At 42.2% G+C, this 19698-nt stretch overlaps 1 protein-coding gene across 1 annotated transcript in view; it reads left to right on the forward strand.

The window, feature by feature from the left end:
• The window catches only part of ENTHD1 (ENTH domain containing 1), a 97489-nt gene extending 80371 nt beyond the window's left edge, over window positions 1-17118 (forward strand). Inside the window, exons 5-6 of the mRNA XM_045779545.2 lie at window positions 5605-6000; window positions 16023-17118. Coding sequence (XP_045635501.1) covers window positions 5605-6000; window positions 16023-16624 — 998 coding nt within the window. The 3' untranslated portion in view covers window positions 16625-17118. The remainder of the gene's footprint in view (window positions 1-5604; window positions 6001-16022) is intronic.
• The last annotated feature ends 2580 nt before the right edge of the window (window positions 17119-19698 follow it).

The raw sequence follows: 19698 nt of genomic DNA on the forward strand, positions 1-19698 counted from the left end.
TAAGCGCAGGACAGCCTAGAAGTGCCACAGATGATTACTCATGGGGGCAACACTGAACCAGTGAAGGCAAGAGACTCCTTCCCGTTCCTGAAAGGACAGCTCTGCAGCGCCCAGCAGGCTCGGACCTCATTTGGCCACAATGGTCATCGGGCCATTAACACACTCTATTGACTTTATCCCTTTTTTGTTTTACTTTTCCCACTCCTTCACACATGCTCTTGGGATGGCTGGCCAGATCAGCTCTCTGCAGCCAAGTCTCTTCCTCAGAGTCTGCTTCCCGAGGAACCCAATCTGAAACATGTTCGATTTACTGTATTATACAAATGTATTCTTTATGTTCACTCACGGATTGAGAAGCTACAATCTCTTAGACATTATGAAATTGAACTGGTAACTTGTATTATAGTTATTTCTGTGTGTTTATCATACATATACTTGTATGTATATACATATGTATATGCAAGTATGTATATATATTCTACCTATCGACCTATATAAAATCCACACTTGATCTTATGTTCGACAACAGTAGAAACTATGACTTGCACTTATGTATGGCTCCAGAGTTTAATACAGTCCAGTGCAAACAGTAGGTGCTCAGCAAGTGTTCCTTGATTGATCATTCTTCCTTTTAGCCTTCACATACAGTGTATATTATTATACACAAAATCAACATATAACGTATGTTATATTAGATAATTTACAAATTATTAAACAAATACTTGCATACCTCCTACATGCAAAAGCATGGTGGAGGCTCTAAAGTCAGAGGGGGGAACTTAGTATGTTGTGTTACAGGCTCTACAGAGCACATAATTAGTGAAAAAAATGAATTTACCGAAAAATGGATTTACAGAAACTAATATTTACTGTGCAGAGAAGGGAAGGATTAGGTAGACATGATTGGAAATAGTTTCCAGAAATGGTTGAGATGGGCCCTGAGAAGTTGGTAGGGTTGAAATAGACAGAGAAGGGGAGGGTATTCCAGTGTTGGAGTGCAGGGTGAGAAATGGATGGTAGTAAAGATAAAGAACCATGGAGAATGAAGCTAATGGGACCCTAATGAACGTGGGATATGTGAGTGAGGAAGAGATGACCTGACCAGAAGTTAGTTTCCTGTCGAGTAGCAATAGAAGATAAGCAATAGAGGGCGCCTGGGTGGCACAGCGGTTGAGCGTCTGCCTTCAGCTCAGGGCGTGATCCTGGCGTTCTGGGATCGAGCCCCACATCAGGCTCTTCCGCTATGAGCCTGCTTCTTTCTCTCCCACTCCCCCTGCTTGTGTTCCCTCTCTCGCTGGCTGTCTCTATCTCTGTCAAATAGATAAATAAAATCTTAAAAAAAAAAGAAAAGAAAAGAAAAGAAAAGAAAAGAAAAGAAAAGAAAAGAAAAGAAGCAATAGAGTAACAATAATGGGAAAAGAAGAAATGGGTGAAGGTGATCAAAAGGTACAAACTTGCAGTTATAAAATGAGTCCTGGGGGTGGAATGTACGACATGGTGACTGAGGTTAACCACGCTGTCTTGTGTATTTGAAAGCAGCTAAGAGAGTAGATCTTAAAAGTTTTCATCAAAAGAAAAAAAATATGTGACTGTGGTGGATGTTAGTGAGACTTACTGTGGTGATCGTCTTACGGTATAGGCACGTATCCCATCCGTATGGGTACCCCTGAAACTAACACAGTGTTATCTGTCCATTGTAGCTCGATTTAAAAAAAAGAAGAAACAATAAAAAAAGTGAAGTTCTTAAAAGTTGAAAGGCAGTAGAGGTTTCTAGATAATGTGTAAATAAGTGGAAATCAAGTTGAAAGGTGTTCAGGGTCCTTTGATGAAGAATTAAAGCTGTTACTCAGGGTCGTACTCTCCAGAAACTGGAAGGATTTGCTGGGAGAGCATTTGCAAGATCTTAACTCTCCCACCTCCCACTTTGCATTTAGCGCTAGCCTGACTCTGCAGTATGGCTGACACCCCACACTTGATACCTCCAGACCATGGAGGGCCAGATGCAAGTGGCTCAGAGTTTCTTAGCTCAGTAAAGGCCTTAGCAGGTATATTAGTTTTCTGGAGTGACAGTAATCAAAAAGAAAAGAAAAGGAAAAATGAATTTAAAAAAAAGAATCAACAATGGAGGGCCTTTAAAACCCAAGGAATTTAGACTTTGTCCCTGAAACAAGAGGGAGTTTTTGAAGTATTTGTGAATATTAACTACAAATAAAGTAGTGGTTGGACTGCAGAGGGTTCGTTTGGTGTGTCACACAGAAGGGGTGGAGCAGGGAGGTAGCGGGGGCCCCCAGCACAGCTCACTCTCTAGACTCTTCAGGCCTCTTCCACCTTCTAGTTTAGTAAACATTTTCCTCTGTCATCTACTCTGCATTTAAAATCATTATTTTTGAGTTGTCATACTTTCCTCTTTCAGATCATAGTGTTTTATTCATTAAAAAGATTACAGTTTAGGGGCGCCTGGGTGGCTCAGTCGGTTAAGCATCTGCCTTCAGCTCAGGTCGTGATCTCAGGGTCCTGGGATCAAGCCCCACATCAGGCTTCCTGCTCATCAAAGAGTCCACTTCTCCCTCTTCCTCTGCCTCTCTCCCCAGCTCATTTTCTCTCTGTCTCAAATAAATAAAATCTTAAAAAAAAAATAAAAGTTTCCAATCTAAAAAACAAAGTCTAGGGACACCTGAGGGGCTCCGTTGGTTAAGCATCTGCCTTTGGCTTAGGTCATGATCCCAGAGTCCTGGGATTGAGCCCCACATCGGGCTCTCTGTTCAGCAGGGAGCCTGCTTCTGCCTCCGCCTGCTCTGCCTGCTGCTCCCCTGCTTGTGCTTTCCCCCTCTCTGACAAATAAATAAAATCTTTAAAACAAACAAACGAACAGAAAGCCTAAGCAATCAGAAGACTGTGTTCTGTTCCTCCTGGACAATTGGGAAAGAGGGTAGATAGACGTGAGTCTGGTTTGTTTCATTGAATTTTTTTTTTTTTTTTGAGAGAGAGAGAGAACTGAGCATGAGCAGCCAGTGGGGGGTTGGGGGGAGGGAAAGAGAGAATCCCAAGCAGACTCCATGCCCAACCCGACGCAGGGCTCCATCTCACAACCCTGAGATCATGAGCTTAACCTACTGAGCCACCCAGGCGCCCCTGTCTCATTGAATTTTAAGATAATGTCTTCTTTTGTAGTTTTAAGCTTTTGTACTAACATTAACATGATGACCAGGGGCACCTGATTGGCTCAGTTGATAGAGCATGCAACTCTTGACCTCGGGGTCATGAGCTGGAGCCCCACGTTGGGTGTAGTGATTACTTAAAAAAATAAATAATAAAGTAAAATGATGGCTATACAGATGAGTTTATACATCCCAGTTTTAAGATTTAGATTGAGTGTTATTATGAATATTTCCATCAGAAAGTCATTGTCATTCTGAATTATTTTACTTTATATATTGCTAAATTTTAAGATGATTCTGTTACTAAAGAAAAATGCTTTTCCCCCATTTTTCTCAGATGTAAAATGGAAATCAATGGAGAAATCTTTGACTACAATTCACTTCTAAGGAATGCTTTTATGTAAATATGGTGATGTACACATGTACTTGGGAATACCGTAAATCTAGCTTATTCTACCAGGAGTAAATTAGTGTTTTTAACAGAACCTTTTACCAACTAGATATAACTCGGTCATATGCAAATTAGAAATATTTTAGAAGTTATTTTCATCTACTGATTTGCTGTTTCTCTTAATTATTATTTAGTAAACTATATTTGCTTTTTAAAAAACAAAGGCATTACTTCTTCTTTATCCTTGTGCTTCAAGTTGTCCTTTTCCTCAACAAACATTTACTGAACACATCCTAGGGGCCTAGGGAAGGAAAGAGAATTATTTTAAGAGACAGAGTTGATGAAATGAGGGCATAACGAGGTAAGAGTGGGCAAAAGGAAAACTATTTTTTATTTTTATTTTTTCTTTATCCTTGTGCTTTGATTTGTCCTTTTCCTCAACAAGCATTTACTGAGCACATCCTAGGGGCCGCGCTGTTAAGGGGCACAGACAGGACCCCCACTAAGGTCTCCTCAGGGTTGTTCTCAGGTAGGGGCCAGACCGGTGAGAAACGAGATGAAGTGTAATGATGACCCACAGGGCTCCAAACAGGGTGTGGTTAAGAAAAACAAGAACAGGATAGGGCAAGGAAAGAAAAGGAAAGGATCTGGGCAGGAGAACGTGAAACTTGAATTGAGTCTGAAAAGATGAGAAAGCTCGCAGCTGAGAGGGTTGGGAAGAAGTGGGATTCCTGACAGAGACAGTGAGGTCCAATGCTGTGGCTTCCCAGCAGCCCTTTTGCCCAGCATGGCCTCCAACGGTGGATGAAAAGGGGAAGGAAGGTTTTTAGAGTCACAGGAAATTTGTTTTTCTTTACTAACTCCGAGGCTGACAGTGACGGTGACAGCATATAAGCGTGTGTTGTAACTAGGTTATGATGTACATTGTGATATGTCAGCCCTTGATAGCAGATTACACAGTTCCTGTATCCTCTTCTCTTCTAGGAGCTCAAATGGTTTCATCTTCCTTTTGCCCACTCTCATCTCGTTATGCCTCTCATTTCATCAACTCTATCTCTTAAAATAATTCTCTTTCCTTCCATATCCAACTTCAGGTAAAACAACTTGAGGGCAAGCCCTAGCACTGAGTGTTGATAGCAATTCACATCTAGAAATTTGGACCAGGCTCATAATTTATAGATTCAATAGATCTTCATATATCAGACCCACCTTAAATATCTGTTCCCTTCAATTCCTTCTATTTGTAATAGATATTACTTGTCTGTTACATTCCAGGTACTTTGTTATAGTCTGGGTACACTGTGGTGATAGTGATGAATGAAATGGACAAAGATTCCGACCTGATGGAACTTACGTTTTGGTAATCCTCACAGCGGCTCTGAAAGATTGCTCTCCTACACAGACAAAGGGTTTATTAAAATTAGGCTGCTACCTAAAGTAGGGTTTTCTTTCATGGGCTTTGCATAGACACTGGGACAAGAAGACTTTTTTTTATATATAGGGGGAAAAGACTTCTTTTGTAGCTGGGGGTTCTTTAGGGATAGACCAATATGATGTGGCATATTTTCTCTAGTTTATCTTTAAAAGATGAATGTTTGAAGGTACTAAAAATACAGTGGTTTCAGAGACAGATAAGTGGGTGAAGAGAGAAATATTTAAAGACAAGTTATTTGAAGCTTTCCTTGCCTTGTGCTTCAGTGCAGAGAGAGAGAGAAACAGCCACCAAATGACTAATGCATCAGTAATAGCCGGGGTATACTTTATATAGGCAGAAGAGAAACATAGTAACAAAGGAGAAACAACTAAATAGAGAATCCTGTTATGGCATTAAAAAATCGGATTTATTAAAATTGTAACGGATTTGGGGGCGCCTGGCTGTCTCAGTCCGTGGAGCATGCAGCTCTTGGTCTCAGGGTCATGAGTTCGAGCCCCACGCGGGGTGTAGGGTTTACTTTAAAAAAATAAAAATAGAAAATAAATAAAATTGCAAAGGACTTGGAATAGAATATTTTCAGTTGTATTTTTTGATCATAGTTTTTATTTGTTATCTTACAGATGCCGTCCCTGCTCCCTCAGAAAAGAGCCCATCTCTGCAGACAAATGTGAGTTTGGACAAGAAATCAGACAGTACCATTACAAACACTGTAACCGAACACGCTTTGCAAATGCCTTTAGAAAAGCAGTCAGCTGCAAAAAGTTTTGAAACGTTGACAGCTTTACCATCATTTTGGTCATCGGATAAAGAAGAGTTTATCAGCCCTAATTTAAGGATGTCAAAGTCAGAGTCTACTTTCTATAACCAGGCCTCTGTAGAGACTCTCTATGTCTCTCCCTCATTTAAAACATTTAACCCCGTGAAGGAGATTGTGAGCAATAAGAACTTTCAGAAGCCAGCACCATCCAGCATTGTTCCGATGGATGAGGAAAACCTCAAGCCTGTGACCACGTGGGGTGAGTCCACACACACACACACACACACACACACACACACACACACACCCCTCTTCTGGCGCATTCTTCTGTTACTTTTCTGTGCTTTCTGCCTCTGTTTTTGGTTCCCTACTTTCACTTTCCATCCAGTGGTATTAAAAGGTACACACCAGAGAGAGGGACTTCTCAGTTGGGAAGGGATCCCTTTTATTGAAGACCTGAGAGGCGGTTCGTCACTGCGGGCTCCAGGTGCTTGGTTGAAGCACAGGTTCTGAGCAATTGGAATGCTGAACAAATTAGAAAGAACTAGCATAAAATAAGAGCTTCCTGTTAGGCATTTAGGTTACTTATTAAGAAACTATATTAAAAAGAATTAGTTATTCGTATTGTTGTGTATACACACAATGTGTGTGTGTGTGTGTGTGTGTGCACGTGCGTGCTCATGCGGCCTTTTTTTAAAGGGTTGTGTACTGACTGCAAAACAGTGGTGGAGAATCTCTGCCTTTTTCTGTCCTATAAAACATCCAAGGGGTTGCAATATTCTTGAGCCTGGGTGGTAAAGGATAAAGCCAATTGGGAATCCAGGTGGTTGGCTGTCAGTTACCAAATCCATTGTATAATTATGCTTTCTTCTTTAAAGTCAATTAGTAAAAGAATAATTTGTTTGCTCATGCATTTTGTAGTTATTGGTTTTTATGTATAATAATGCCGACTAACTCATATAAACATAAAGTGTTTCATATAAATATTTTAAACTGCCTCAAACTCAGGTCCAAAGTGCCGTATATGTACAAACAATGGAAGCCAACGTGTTGAGGCTAAAGAGATTTACCTTGGTGTTAGTAAGGTCAGTGAATGATAGCAGATTCTCCTTCCTGCCCTTCCCAGAACTTGGGGGGACAAAATAGCCTAAAAATAAACCGATTCTTAGATTAGTCACCAAATTAACTGTTCTGCAGAGACTGCCACTGCGGAAACCACACAGGACTGGTCACGGTGACTGTGACGGTTTCGGTGAATGGCTGTCCCCTGGGAAGTTGTTCCTTTGACTTCATTTCTTTCACAAATACCCCCCAAAAGATTATTGAACAGAGTTTTTGGCCGCTGCCTGTATACCAAGTACACTTAGATATAAAAATTAGCTGGAAGCCCCTCTAAAGCCCGTTAGCAAGGGAGACTTGCTTCTCTTCATAATGAAGCAGGTAGTATTGCTCTAAGCCTCCCACCACAAATACTAGTGAAAGCTGGAAGTCTTGTAAAACAACCAAGGTAGAAAACACAGAATGGGTCAAGATCCTTTGGAAAAGGACTGGAATGTTGTGATATAACAAGAAATATATATTTGGTCTTCATCCCTGGCTCTTGGCACAGAGCTCCTAAAACCCTTGGAATTTCCTGCATGATAGGGGCGAGAAGAGTTCTGTTTTTGTTATTTGTAATAAGCCCCTTTCTTCCATACCTGTGTTTTCCCGAGGTGACCCTTGGAGGTTGGGGCTGGTTGCCAGAGTAACCAATCGGGTGGTTAGAGGTTTGGAACTTTCAGCCCCACCCCTTGACCTCTCAGGATATTGAGTTAATCGCCCATGGTCAATGATTTGATCAGTCATGTCTCTATGATGGAACCTTCATGAAAAGCCCTAGACAGTGGGGTTTAGAGAGCTTCCAGGTTGGTGAACACATGAAGTTTCTGGGAGGGTGGCATGCCCAGAGAAGGCTTGGAAGCTCTGGGCCCCTTCCCCATACCTTGCCCTGTGCATCCTTTCCATGTGGCTGTTCTGGTTGTATTCTTTATGATAAACCAGTAATAGTAAGTAAGGCACTTTCCTAAGTTCCATGAGCCATTGTAGTGAATCATCAAAACCACGGAGGGGATCATAGGATCCCTCAATTTATAGCCGGCAAGTCAGAAATACGGGAGGCCTAATTTGATTGGCATCTAAAGTGGATGGCAATCTTGAAACCTGAGTCTTGAGATTAAGGGATTGAGCCCTTAATCTCTGAGGTCTGCACTAACTCTGGGTAGTGTCAGAATGGAGTTATATTATAGGATACCCAGTTGGTGTCACATACAGAGAATGAGAGAAATCCTTGTGTGTAAAACCCACACATTTGGTATCAGAGTGATATGAATAAAATAGGAAACTAGTTTACTTTTAGTGGGTCCCAACTAAACGTGGATCGTTTGCCTCTTAGCAGAGCAGGATGATAGAAACTGAGGGAAAGTCAGAGGCTTGGACTCTCCACGATCTCACTGAGCCTGGGTGATAGGACTGGAGTTTGGGGCTTCCCAGGTGGCAGGCACTCCAGGGGTCAATATTCCAGAGGAGAAGAAGTCACAGAGGAGAAGGCCCAAAAGTCTTTGTGTAATTTCCTACTGGAACATCTGCCTCCTGCTAAAGCTGCCCACATTCTGGGTGTGGTGCCAAGACACTCAGTGCGAAGCAGCCTCTAAGGGGCCAACACACTAAGCAGAGATTCTGATCATGGGACTAGGAGACAGAGGTTGGAGTTCCGGATCTGCCAGGTTGTAGCGGCTCTGGTGAGTGCTCCGGGCTCTCAGCGGGCACCTCCCACAGGCCCCACCCAGAGCACCAGGACTACCGTCTAGGGGGAAGGGTAAACCAGAACCAGAACAGCCCCCACGAATGCTGAAACCCAACTCCAGTGAGAGCAAAGTCATTGCTTCATATCCCGTCTATCTTCTGGAAGACAACGCAATCCTTTCTTAAGAGCTCCTATTGTTTTTCATGCAAAATTTTTGGCATCTAAAATTCAGGGGAAAAACAGACAGCAGAAACAGACCCACAGATAAGCTAGATACTGATGTTATAAGATAGGTACTTTAAAATAACTGTGATTAATAGGATCAAGAGCACAGAGGGAGGGGCGCCTGGGTGGCACAGCGGTTAAGCGTCTGCCTTTGGCTCAGGGCGTGATCCCGGCGTTATGGGATCGAGCCCCACGTCAGGCTCCTCTGCTATGAGCCTGCTTCTTCCTCTCCCACTCGCCCTGCTTGTGTTCCCTCTCTCGCTGGCTATCTCTATCTCTGTCAAATAAATAAAATCTTTAAAAAAAAAAGAGCACAGAGGGAAAGATGGAGAATTTCATCAGAATACTAGCATGAAATGAAAGTTCCAGAGCTGAAAAGTACAGTAGCCCACATGAAGACCTGGAGGGCACACTTCAGTCAAATGAGGTATCAAAAGAGAGCCTCGGTCCTGGCAGAGGAGCTGGGCAGTTCTGCCGGAAATCCCAACAGGGAGGGAAACTTGGGAGGGGTGAACCTCACCCCACATTCCGTATATAAACTCTGCCTGAATCCTTGACTGACGAACTATACATAGAGGGGAAGACCCCAGTGCTTTAGGTGGGGGGAAAAAGTGAGCACTGGAAATTATAAATATGTGGGTAAATATAAACTTTATTTTTATTCTGATTTTTTTTAATGCATGTGATTGTTTAAGGCAAAATTTTCGTACTGTGTTTGGGTTCTAAAAGATGGAGATGGAGTATAGGTTCCAACATAGCACAGAGAATGGCTGAATTGCAGAGCTGTTAGGGGCTCAGTCTCTGGGGCCGCACCGCCAGGGCTCATGGTTTCAGCCCAGCCACTGGCCGCGTGACCCGTATGCATCAGTGTCTTCATCTACAGAATGGGATAGGGCTGGCACTGCCACACACAGCTGCTGGAGGGGGTGCATGAATTCACAAACATGAAATGGATCCGGGCAGGATCTGGTAGCAGGCAAATGCCATAGAAAAGTTTGCTGTTACTCCAGTGTCTGTATTTTTAGTTCCACTTTTCAAGCTCTAAGCCCTCAGACCCCTCCTAACCCTCCAGATCCATTCTGGTTATTTCCCATTAGTACCCAGGAGTTCCCTGCTTATTCTCAGGAACGAGGAAACTCCTCTGCTTCCAGAAAGGGCATTCCAGCCTGAGGAATAATGCACAGTTGTGACTGAACAAAGGGATTCTAGGGAGCTCCAGTTCATTCTCCACAGGGCAGCCAGATGACATGAGGGCTCATATTCCCCACTGAAACCCCAGACTTCTCTCTGTGTTCCTAGAGATCACATAGCCTTCCGCACCCTGTGCGGTCTAGCTCCTGCCTCGCCCAGCAGCCTGGTGTTCTTTCTGTTTGTCAAGTAAACCAAATTGCTTCACCACCTTTGTACTGTTGTTCCCTTGGACCAGAACATTTCTGATCCCCCCTCCCCCAGTTCACTCCTACTCCTCCTTTAGGGGTCAGCTCAAACAGCACTTCTGCAATATTTCATGAGCCCCTTGATTATTTCAGATCCCCCTCCCACTATATGTTGTCTTAGTACCTATAATTATCCTTCTAGCCCATATTCTAATTCAACAGAATTATGTATGTATTGAATTGTTTAATGTCTCCCCCACTCCCCAAGTGGAATGGCATCTTCCTAAGGGAAGGGACCATGTCTGCCTGTTTTATTATTGTATCTCCAGCACCAAACACAGTGTCTTGTACATAATAGGTTCCCAATATTTAATAAGTGAATCAAAAGCAACCTAGTAAAGCAGGGATGGAAAGTGTGCATGAAGAAGTAACAGAAGAAAACACTGGGAAAATTATGCCAGGACAGATAATGAGGAGCTGTGTGTGCCAGGTTAAGAAGCTTGGACTTTCTTTATTTTGAAGAGAATGCAAGTCACTAAAGGTGTTAGGCCGGGTGAGTGGCTTTTTAAATGTGTTTTAGAAAAATTACTGTGTCAGGGAATGTGGAGGATTGTCACGGAGGGTGGGAAACTGGGGCAGGGAGCCGGGCAGAGGCTGTTGCTGGGAAGGAAACCAGGTGGGAGACGGAAGACTCAAGCAGGCAAAGGGGAGGGCGGCTAGCCTGAGATGGGGCATGGCCCGGGGCAAGTGGGCTAGAATCCAGAACAGAAAAAATACTCACCTCATCCCGAGGGCCTCTATGGAAGGAGGGGAAAGGATTAACAGATGTGAGGGAAGGGTTTTGTGGTTTTTAATAATTAAGATGTATTGAGTTTTCGTGCGCCACACGTTATGTCATGGCCTCCATTTCTTACTGTCTGAGGTCGCCTGCCCAGACTGAGGGGTTTGGAGTGGTGGAAGTGCGGTGAAAGGACTAGTAAGATTTAGAACGGCCACTCCAGAGAATGGAAGAAGGAGCCGTAAGACACCGATTCGTTGAAGGAGCCAGGAGTGGTAATTTATAGGAATCCTAATTTGCAGGATCCTTTTCTCCAACAGTGCTGAGCAGCCTGGGGGTAGGAATGAAAAAGGTAGATATTTGAATTGAAATGGGATTAGGACAGAAACTTGCAAACCATAGCTTTGGGGCCAAACAAGGCCCTTCCCTGGTTTTCTAAATGAAGTTTTATTGAACAACCGCAGTAACTGGTTTACATGTAACCTTTGTCTGCTTTTGTGCCACAACAGCGGAGCTGAGTAGTTGCAATAGAGACTGTATGTCCCGTAAAGCCTAAAATATTTGCAATCTGGTCCTTGACAGGAAAGGTCTGCTGACTCCTGGATTAGGAATTCGCAGCAGATAAAGCAGAGAACGTGGCAGGGAGTGATGGGGGGAGTGGAGCAAGAAAGTGGTTCAAGTGATGGATAATGGGATTCTAGACTAGACAAGAAAGGAGAGTCAGGTGGGCACTGATGGAGTGAGAGAAAATAAAAGGATCATTGGATCTACTGTCTCGATGAGGCCAAAGTGTAGATGCATTCAAAGGAATGAGAGGGCTGGATGCAATCAAGAAAAGGTAACCTTGGAAGCAGGATTTCAGAGTAGGGCAGTTCTGAGTGATGACGTGTTCTAGGAAGTACTCAGAGGAGTGGCTGAAGGTGACTCTGGTTGAGGAATTCAGGAAATGATGAGGTAGGATTGATGTACCACTAGTCTCCATGGACACTGGATGATCGAAGCTAGAAAAGATAGCATCTGTTTTCTGCTTTTTCTATTTTATTGTTTTAAGAAGTATTTGTGTCTATGAAGGGTCCATGCCTGGTGGTATAAACACTTTGGAGATAATGAGCTGGGTACATTTAATAAGATTTATACACTCACAGGATAGCAGATTCCAGCCGTCAGGGGGCTGTCCAAGGCAGCCACCAATTACACGTTAATATTCTCATTCTGATACTTTCACTGAATGACAGATTTGCTGCAGCAACCTCCTTTGACCTTTTGATGCTAAATAATTCTGTTCCTAGAACAGTCCATTCCTTCTCCTCCTCCGTTTAAATTTAAAGTTATTTATCTGGAGGTCAGACTATTCCTTTAAGTCATTAGATCGTTTGTCACACACACTGAAAAGAAGAAAGGAGCCAGTAGATGCACAGGAGCCAGACCATAATATTCATGAGCCACAGTTTGGGCGAGTGTGTTAGACTGTGCTGGACTTCACTTTCTAATTTGGAGGGAGGAAAAAAAATCTATACATTCTTATGCTGGGATGGTGGTGAGCATTCTCACTGGCTCCATCCTTTGTTTATATCTCATTGATTCCATTTTTGTGCTCTGCATTTCAGTAGTGGTTGTTCGGTAGAGCTGCTTTTCAGCTCATCCTCGCTAAGGAAAGAAACCAAACATCACACGCACACACACGCACACACATGCGTGCACGCACGTTCTTTGACTTTTTGTCTATAAAGGCTTCAGAGCCAGAATGATGAACATTTCCCAAAAAGAAATGGGGGAAATGGTAGAAAACAGCTCTGCAAACTGTCTCAGCTAACCCTGAGCTCCCGGTCAGGCTGGTTCAGAAGCAGCAGCAGAGTGGAGGGTGGCAGGGGGTCTATCATACCCGGCAGGGAGGTCAGGGCAGCACCCGGCTGCGCGGCCCCCAGACACGGCCCCAGCAACCCCTCCAGCTGTGCAGCTCCTGCCTGCCTTCTTGCAGACAAAACGACACACCGGTTTGATTTTTTTAATTCAGTAAACCACATTTATAGTTCATAGGTAAGTGAGAAAAGTCATCATTAATCCAATAATCCAATCGTCCCAATAACAATTTAGTATTAGTGATTAGGAGCAGACTCGTTAGCATTTCTCTCTAACCCTATGTTCTTCCTAAATCTTTTGCTTTCATGTAGCTTATTTATAATAATAACATTAAAGTAAATTTTCAAATATTATATTTTAAAAACTGAGATCTAATTCATGTACCAAAAAACGTACCCTATTAAAGTGTACAATTTAGTGGGTTTTAGTATATTCTCAGAGATGTGCAATCATCACCATTAATTCCAGAACATTTCATCACCCCAGAGAAGTCCTGCATCCATTAGTGGTCACTCCCATTCCTCCCTCCCCCTGGTGCTCCCCCTAACCAGTAATCTACTTTCTCCCTTTGCCTGCTCTGGACATTTCATGTTATGGAATCATACAACATGTGCCTTTTGTGTCTGGCTTCTTTCACTTCACACAGTGTTTTCAAAGTTCATCCATGTTGTTGCATGAATCAGTACTTCACTCTTTCTTCTGGCTGCATAATATTCCACTGTAGAGATAAACACGTTTTATTTATCCTAAATTCATCAGTTGGTGGTTATTTGAGTTGTTTCCACTTTTTAGCTATTGTGAATAATTTTGCTATGGACATTTATGTAAAATGTTACTTTTTACATCACAGAACAAAAATCAGACTGTTTTAATTCATGTGTATAGTTAACTCAACAGTCATTATATATCAGGAAAACTGAGAGGGAGGAATTGGACAAAGAATAAAAAGTTCCTTGGTTTTACAGTGAGCAGTTAGAAGTGTTTAGTTGACCAAGGACCTGCTGCTAACAGAAAAATTTACATTTACAACTAGAGCCGCGTATTTGCTGCGTTTCAGCTCTGGTGGGTACACTGTAGGAAGAGGATGAACGTTAATGAGATAGTCGCATACGTTCTGGAGCGAGCGGGAGCCGGAGCAGGGTAACAAAACGGGCAGGAAAGGCCCCTGAAGTACAGCTTGAAGTGTCTGCTACAGCTGTGGTGTGTTTGGAAACAAAAGTAAATTGGTGTGCGGCAATTAGAGATGGAGTGGCTTTTTATGAGCAAACGCCTGTGAATCGAAGCCACACAACTGTAAACAACGATAAGCCAGTTAGTCAGCACTTGTAGCTACAACGCGAAGGAAAGGTGGACAGAGAGGAGGACACGGTGATTCTCAGACTTTGGCGGGCAGCAGAAGCACCCGGAGCCTTGCTGAACCTCGGTTTCCTGGGCACCACCCCAGTTTCTGATTTCGTTTAAGGGGATGGGGCCCAAGAACCTCATTTCTAACAAATTCCCGAGTGCTGCTGCCGCGTGTTCGGCAATCGCACTCTGAGAACCACTGGCATCAAGGGAAACCAGGTTCAAGTTAACCAGGTTATCTTCATCACGTCACACCCATGCGACGACCACAACTGTGTTATCCTTTTCCAGTGAACTGCCGGAGAACGTGCTACCCCAGAACGGGCGTACGCCAAGAAAGAGGGAGACATGGGATATAGAGAACAGGACAACCAACACAGGGGATGGTGCAGGACGTGTCAGGTGACAGCTGTGACCCAAACAGAGCACAGCCAGACCGAGCGGCGGAGTAACTCAGGATGCACACGCGTTGAGGCTCTCATCATTAGCACGCCTGTCACCATCATGCCCTCTTTTCAGTCCAAGGACAGGCGTCAGGATAAGGCTGACCTAGATTCTTCTGTGCGCTCCTCTTGCCTCGACCATGTGCCGATGAAGTTCCTGTTTTCCTTTTCGTGTCCTGCTACTGCGGCGGCTGAGAATACTCATTTCACCCCCAAAATGTCTTGTGATTGGAATTTTTCCTAAAAGCTGGAGACGGGCCTCAGAGAGCTTTGAAGCAGAAAATAGAAGCCGCCTGCCCCAGCCGTGTTTTTTTAACAGGAGATTCAATTTAGTTTAAAGGGACATGCAGATGGAAAGCAAATAAAATAATATATAAGTCACGTGTGCTAAGGGGTCAGCATTAATTTCCCTGTTCTATGACTTCAGCTTTTTCTTCTTCTTCTTATTATTATTATAGAGTAGCAAGTCTAGTTAGCTGCGACGACGTTGGAACCTGAGTTTGCCAGTTCATACCACCTCATACACACATGCGTGTAAAAAGCCATCCCAAGACAAGAAACAGTTCTGTGTCAAAGAAAGTTTGGAAACCACTTGAATAAATTACTGTAGATTTCTCAGAACCTTCAGTGTGCTAATGTTCATTGTTAATCTCCTAAAGAGAGGCACAATATGCAATTGCCCAGTCTTCTCTGACTTTACAATCCCGTTTTCACGAAACATCTTTACACCGTAAGGAACACAGCATTCCTCAGAACAGTCCTCAGGTTGGGAAATAATGATTTAGAGTGAAGTGCAGAAGAGAGTTAGTATGATTTTGCCTGAAATGAAGTTAAAATGTTATCAAATTTTTAATTTTACAAAAAACAAGTTTAGAATGCTTTTTATTTTACTTGTTTCTTGGTGAAAAAAAAATTATATATGTGTACTCAAATGTTCCAGATCTCAGGTGGGCTGGAGTTCAGTCTCAACTGTATTTGAGCAGTTAGAGAAAGAGATTTGTTTCACAGCTTTTGGGTACTTGTAGTTGGTTGTTCATTTTGCCATAATATTCTCTGTAGAAGAAAAAAAAAAGATGAAGGAATCTAAGTTACAGCTTTCTCACACCGTCTACTTTAAATGCCAACTTAAAATGCCACCAGCCAGTAGAATAGGGTGTAATACTTTACTTTTCTGTTCTCTCTGGTAAGTGTAGTGTAAAAATATGTCGGACACAGTTCAGAGCCAAGGCGAGTATTGATACTTACATGTTAGTTTCATTTCCATGGCGGTATTGGTGTATGATACGCCTTTAGATTTTCTCCACCTCCAGCTTTGGGTTTATTTAGGCTTATTATGAATATTTAACATATAACATTATAAGTCATATATTTATGTTGAGACCGTGCCCACAGCCTTTTACATGGTAGAATTATTTTAGCTATTATTCTCGTTTGTATGTTGCATAATCTTTCTCTCCCGTTTATACCTTTTAGTCTCAACCACCTCTGAAGGAACATCCTCCTTTTCCACTTTATCCATGTCACCTCCTGATTCAGCCTCTTCAGAGAAGTCTGTTCATCTCTTACACCCGATTTTGGCTGGACCTTCCTTCTGGACTCTGTCTCATCAACAGTCTTCTGTCTCCTGTAAGGATGAAGATAAGATAGCCAGGGCTCATGACCCCTTAGCTCCTAGGGGCCTAGTGTCTTCTGATGACGAGGAAAATGACAACCTCAATCTACTGAAACGTGTTCCGGATAACTCTGAGTCGGCCAGGAAGCACCCAAGTCCTGCTTCTGGCAGTAATTGGGCAGAGTTTTCCACCGCAAAGGTAGACCACTTCACCTCTATGTCCTGTCCGAGTTTTCAGACAACTGAAGGCCTGCCAGGAGAGCCTGAAGGAAACAATTCTGTTAAAATTCTCCTCGGGGAGGTAAAAAATGCCATAGTCAAACTACATGAAGACCTGAGCATGGTGATACGGGAGCTTCATGTCATCAACAGCCGTCTGGTGAGCATGAGCGGGAATAGTCTGCAACTAAGCCAGTCTTCACAGCTTCCCCAGTCTTCTGAGGGGAACTCAGATCACATCTAATAAGCTCCATAGTCTTTTTTGGTAGAACTCACGTGGTTCCACTTCCCAAAGACTAAGTTAACCTCCTATAGATTCTCATTATTATGGCAAAAATAGGGTGGTGGTTTGATTTTTCCTTGTCAGGCTCATTAACAAATCTCTTTCAAACCAATAAACTCATTTGGTTTACTTTTTAAAGAGAAAAGGTATCGCCTTTTATAATATTATCAGTTTAGATATGAACTAATGTTCCTTTGAAACTGAAGAGAATTTCATTCTTCCACTCTCTGGACTTTACCTCAAAATATGTTAAACATTAGTGGAAGTTGTGGGAAGACCTTAAACTGCAAATGGCTGGTCTAGAGCTTTGGGATAAGCGGCAGTAAGAAGCCCTTCACAGCCTGGGGTAGAGTTTTCCTATGGTCTCATGCCAAGTTTCAGATTCCTCAGACCAAGGGCCAGCAATCTTTCCCTTCTAGTGGCTGCCACTGTTGGTTGGGGGTTACATTGAGACAAGTAGGACACGGAACAGGAAGGAGTTTTTATTGTTAATGTATATTGCAAAGTGAATTCAAATGCATACTTTTTTCTTGTATTTGGAAAAATAAATTTGATATTTTTCATCTAATATGTATCTTTTTAATTCATTAAGACAGGCTTTCAAGTAGAAATGTCTCAATTTTTACATTTATGGGAAAATGATCTAGTTTGGGGGTCATAGACCAGTGCTTCTCAACCCTACTGCACATTAGAATCACCAGAGATGCTTTTATTCTGTTCTGCATTAATTTGAAAGGACAGTGCAAGGGCTCCATGTACCCATCACTCAGTTTCGACAATTACCAACTAAAAGCTAAAATAATTCCTGATTATTTTGAAGAAATATGGGACATTTCAAAAATATTCTAATGTTGGCTGCCTTCCCAAGCCAAAACTGATTTTCACCGTGTTAACTGGTTTAAGAACTAGAGGGAACTGCTAGTGAAACTGGTAGAGGAAAGACTGTGACGTGGGAGGAGGTTTGACATATTCGAGGAGGGGCAAGGAAGCCACTGTGGCTGGTGTGAAGTGAGGAAAGGGGAAAATAGTAGGGGATTTGAGGTCATAGAGGAAAGAGCAGGAGTAGTGCCAGATGACATAGGTTCTAGAAGACCTTTGTTAGAGATTTTGGCCTTTACTCTATGAAATAAAAATTGTGACAAGGTTTTAGGGTAAAAAGATGATCTTAGGGCTCTAAATGATCATGTTGGCTTTGGGGGAGAGACGGAGGCAGGACCATGGGGTGAGGCAGGTAAGACAATTAGAAGGCTATCGCAATTATCCATAGAAGAGCGGATAGTGAACCAAACCAGGGTAGGCATAGTGAAGGTACATGAGAAGTGATTCATTTAGGGATTTGCTGATGGTTTGGATAAAATATATGAGAGAGAAGAGTGACAGCTAAACCCAAGGTATTGGATTGAGCAATTGAAATTCAGGATGAACTTGCCATCAGCTGGAATGAGGAATGTTGCAGATAGGGAGAATTTTGAGGCATTCGGTTTTAGATAGGTTAAATCTCAGATGTGTATTCGATAACCCAAGTGGAGATATCAAGTAAACAATTGGATGTGGGAGCTGAGTCTGAGAGAGAGATCTAGACTGGAATGGAGGCTGGGGTTTAGTAATTGGCGGTTATTTAAAGCTATGAGACTGGATAAAATTGCCAAAGGAGTGAGTGTGATAGTGGAGAGAAGTTGAAGGCCTGAGCCCTGGGTCATTCTAACAGAAGAAGATCAAGAAGTTGAGGAATCAATGAATGGGGCTGAGAAGGAGCTATACTGAGGTAGGAACAAAACAGTACAGTGTGTAGTGTTTGGGAGCCTACAGTGCTTTTCTCTTTTTCGCCCTTGCCTCTTCCATATGCATTTCAAAAGCGCCTTTCCAAGTTCTTTCCAAATCCTATTAGATTTTTTTAATGTTTTTATTAAAATTCCAGTTAATTAACATGAAGTGTCATATTAGTTTCAGGTGCACCATATGGTAATTTAGGGAATTTTTTTACAAATTTAATCTTCTGATCTAGGAGCATGTCTATCTGTATGTTTCTATGGGTCTCCTCTTATAAAAGGCTTTATGTTTCGTCTGCCAATCCATGTGCATGGTATATCTTTATGTTCATTTATGTGTTCTCTTAGTTTTCTTCAGTAAACTCATTATGTCCCCCACAGAGGCTTTCTGTTTCTATTTTAAAGACTTAATCCTTTCATGCCTGATACTTTTGTGCTATTGTAAATGCTACCTTTTTGCCAGTTTTTAAATTTTGGAACGTAACAGTTGATAGAAATCTAAATCTCCATCAAGATTCACTAATAGTTAATATGTTACCATGTTCGCTGTATCTCCCTCCCTTGCTAAACATGTTTATATCTGCATACACATTATGTAGACAGGTAAATAGGTAGACACACACACGTGTTGCTGAACCATTTGAAAGGAAGGTCCAGATATCCTGACACTTCACCACAGAATACTGCACCTTACTACATGAATCAGGGTGATTATTTTCCAACCGATCTTCCAGTTAGTTCTCTCTTCAGCTGTGTCTAATCTGCTGTTAAATCTTCCCATTTGGTTTTTAATTCAGTTATTACTCATTTCATTTCTAGAATTCTCCTTGGTTCTTTAAAACTCTTTTAAAAGATTCTTTTTAAAAACTTTTCATAGGTCCATGTTTCTTGAAGATATTTTCAAGCATAATTCTACTAGTAAGAGTATTAAGCAAACTAGTATAGAATTCTTACTAGTAAGAAAAATAGGTAAACTAGAGAGTATTCTTACCAGCAAACTATCAAGAATATATACATTTAAGGCTATAAATTTCCCTTTACTGCAACCCACAAAAATTTAAAATTGATATATAATTCACATACCATTAACTTTACCCTTTTAAGGTATATAGTTCACTGGTTTTAGTATATTCACAGGGCTGCACAACCATCACTGCTATCTAATTCTAAAACAGTTTCATCACCACAAAAAGACACCCCATACTCATTAGCAGCCACTCCCCATTTTCCCCTCCCTCAAACCCCTGGCAACCTCTAATCTACTTT

This window comes from Ursus americanus, chromosome 17 (assembly GCF_024610735.1).
Source record: "Ursus americanus isolate L20-20 chromosome 17, mUrsAme1.1.p, whole genome shotgun sequence".
Taxonomy (NCBI): domain Eukaryota; kingdom Metazoa; phylum Chordata; class Mammalia; order Carnivora; family Ursidae; genus Ursus; species Ursus americanus.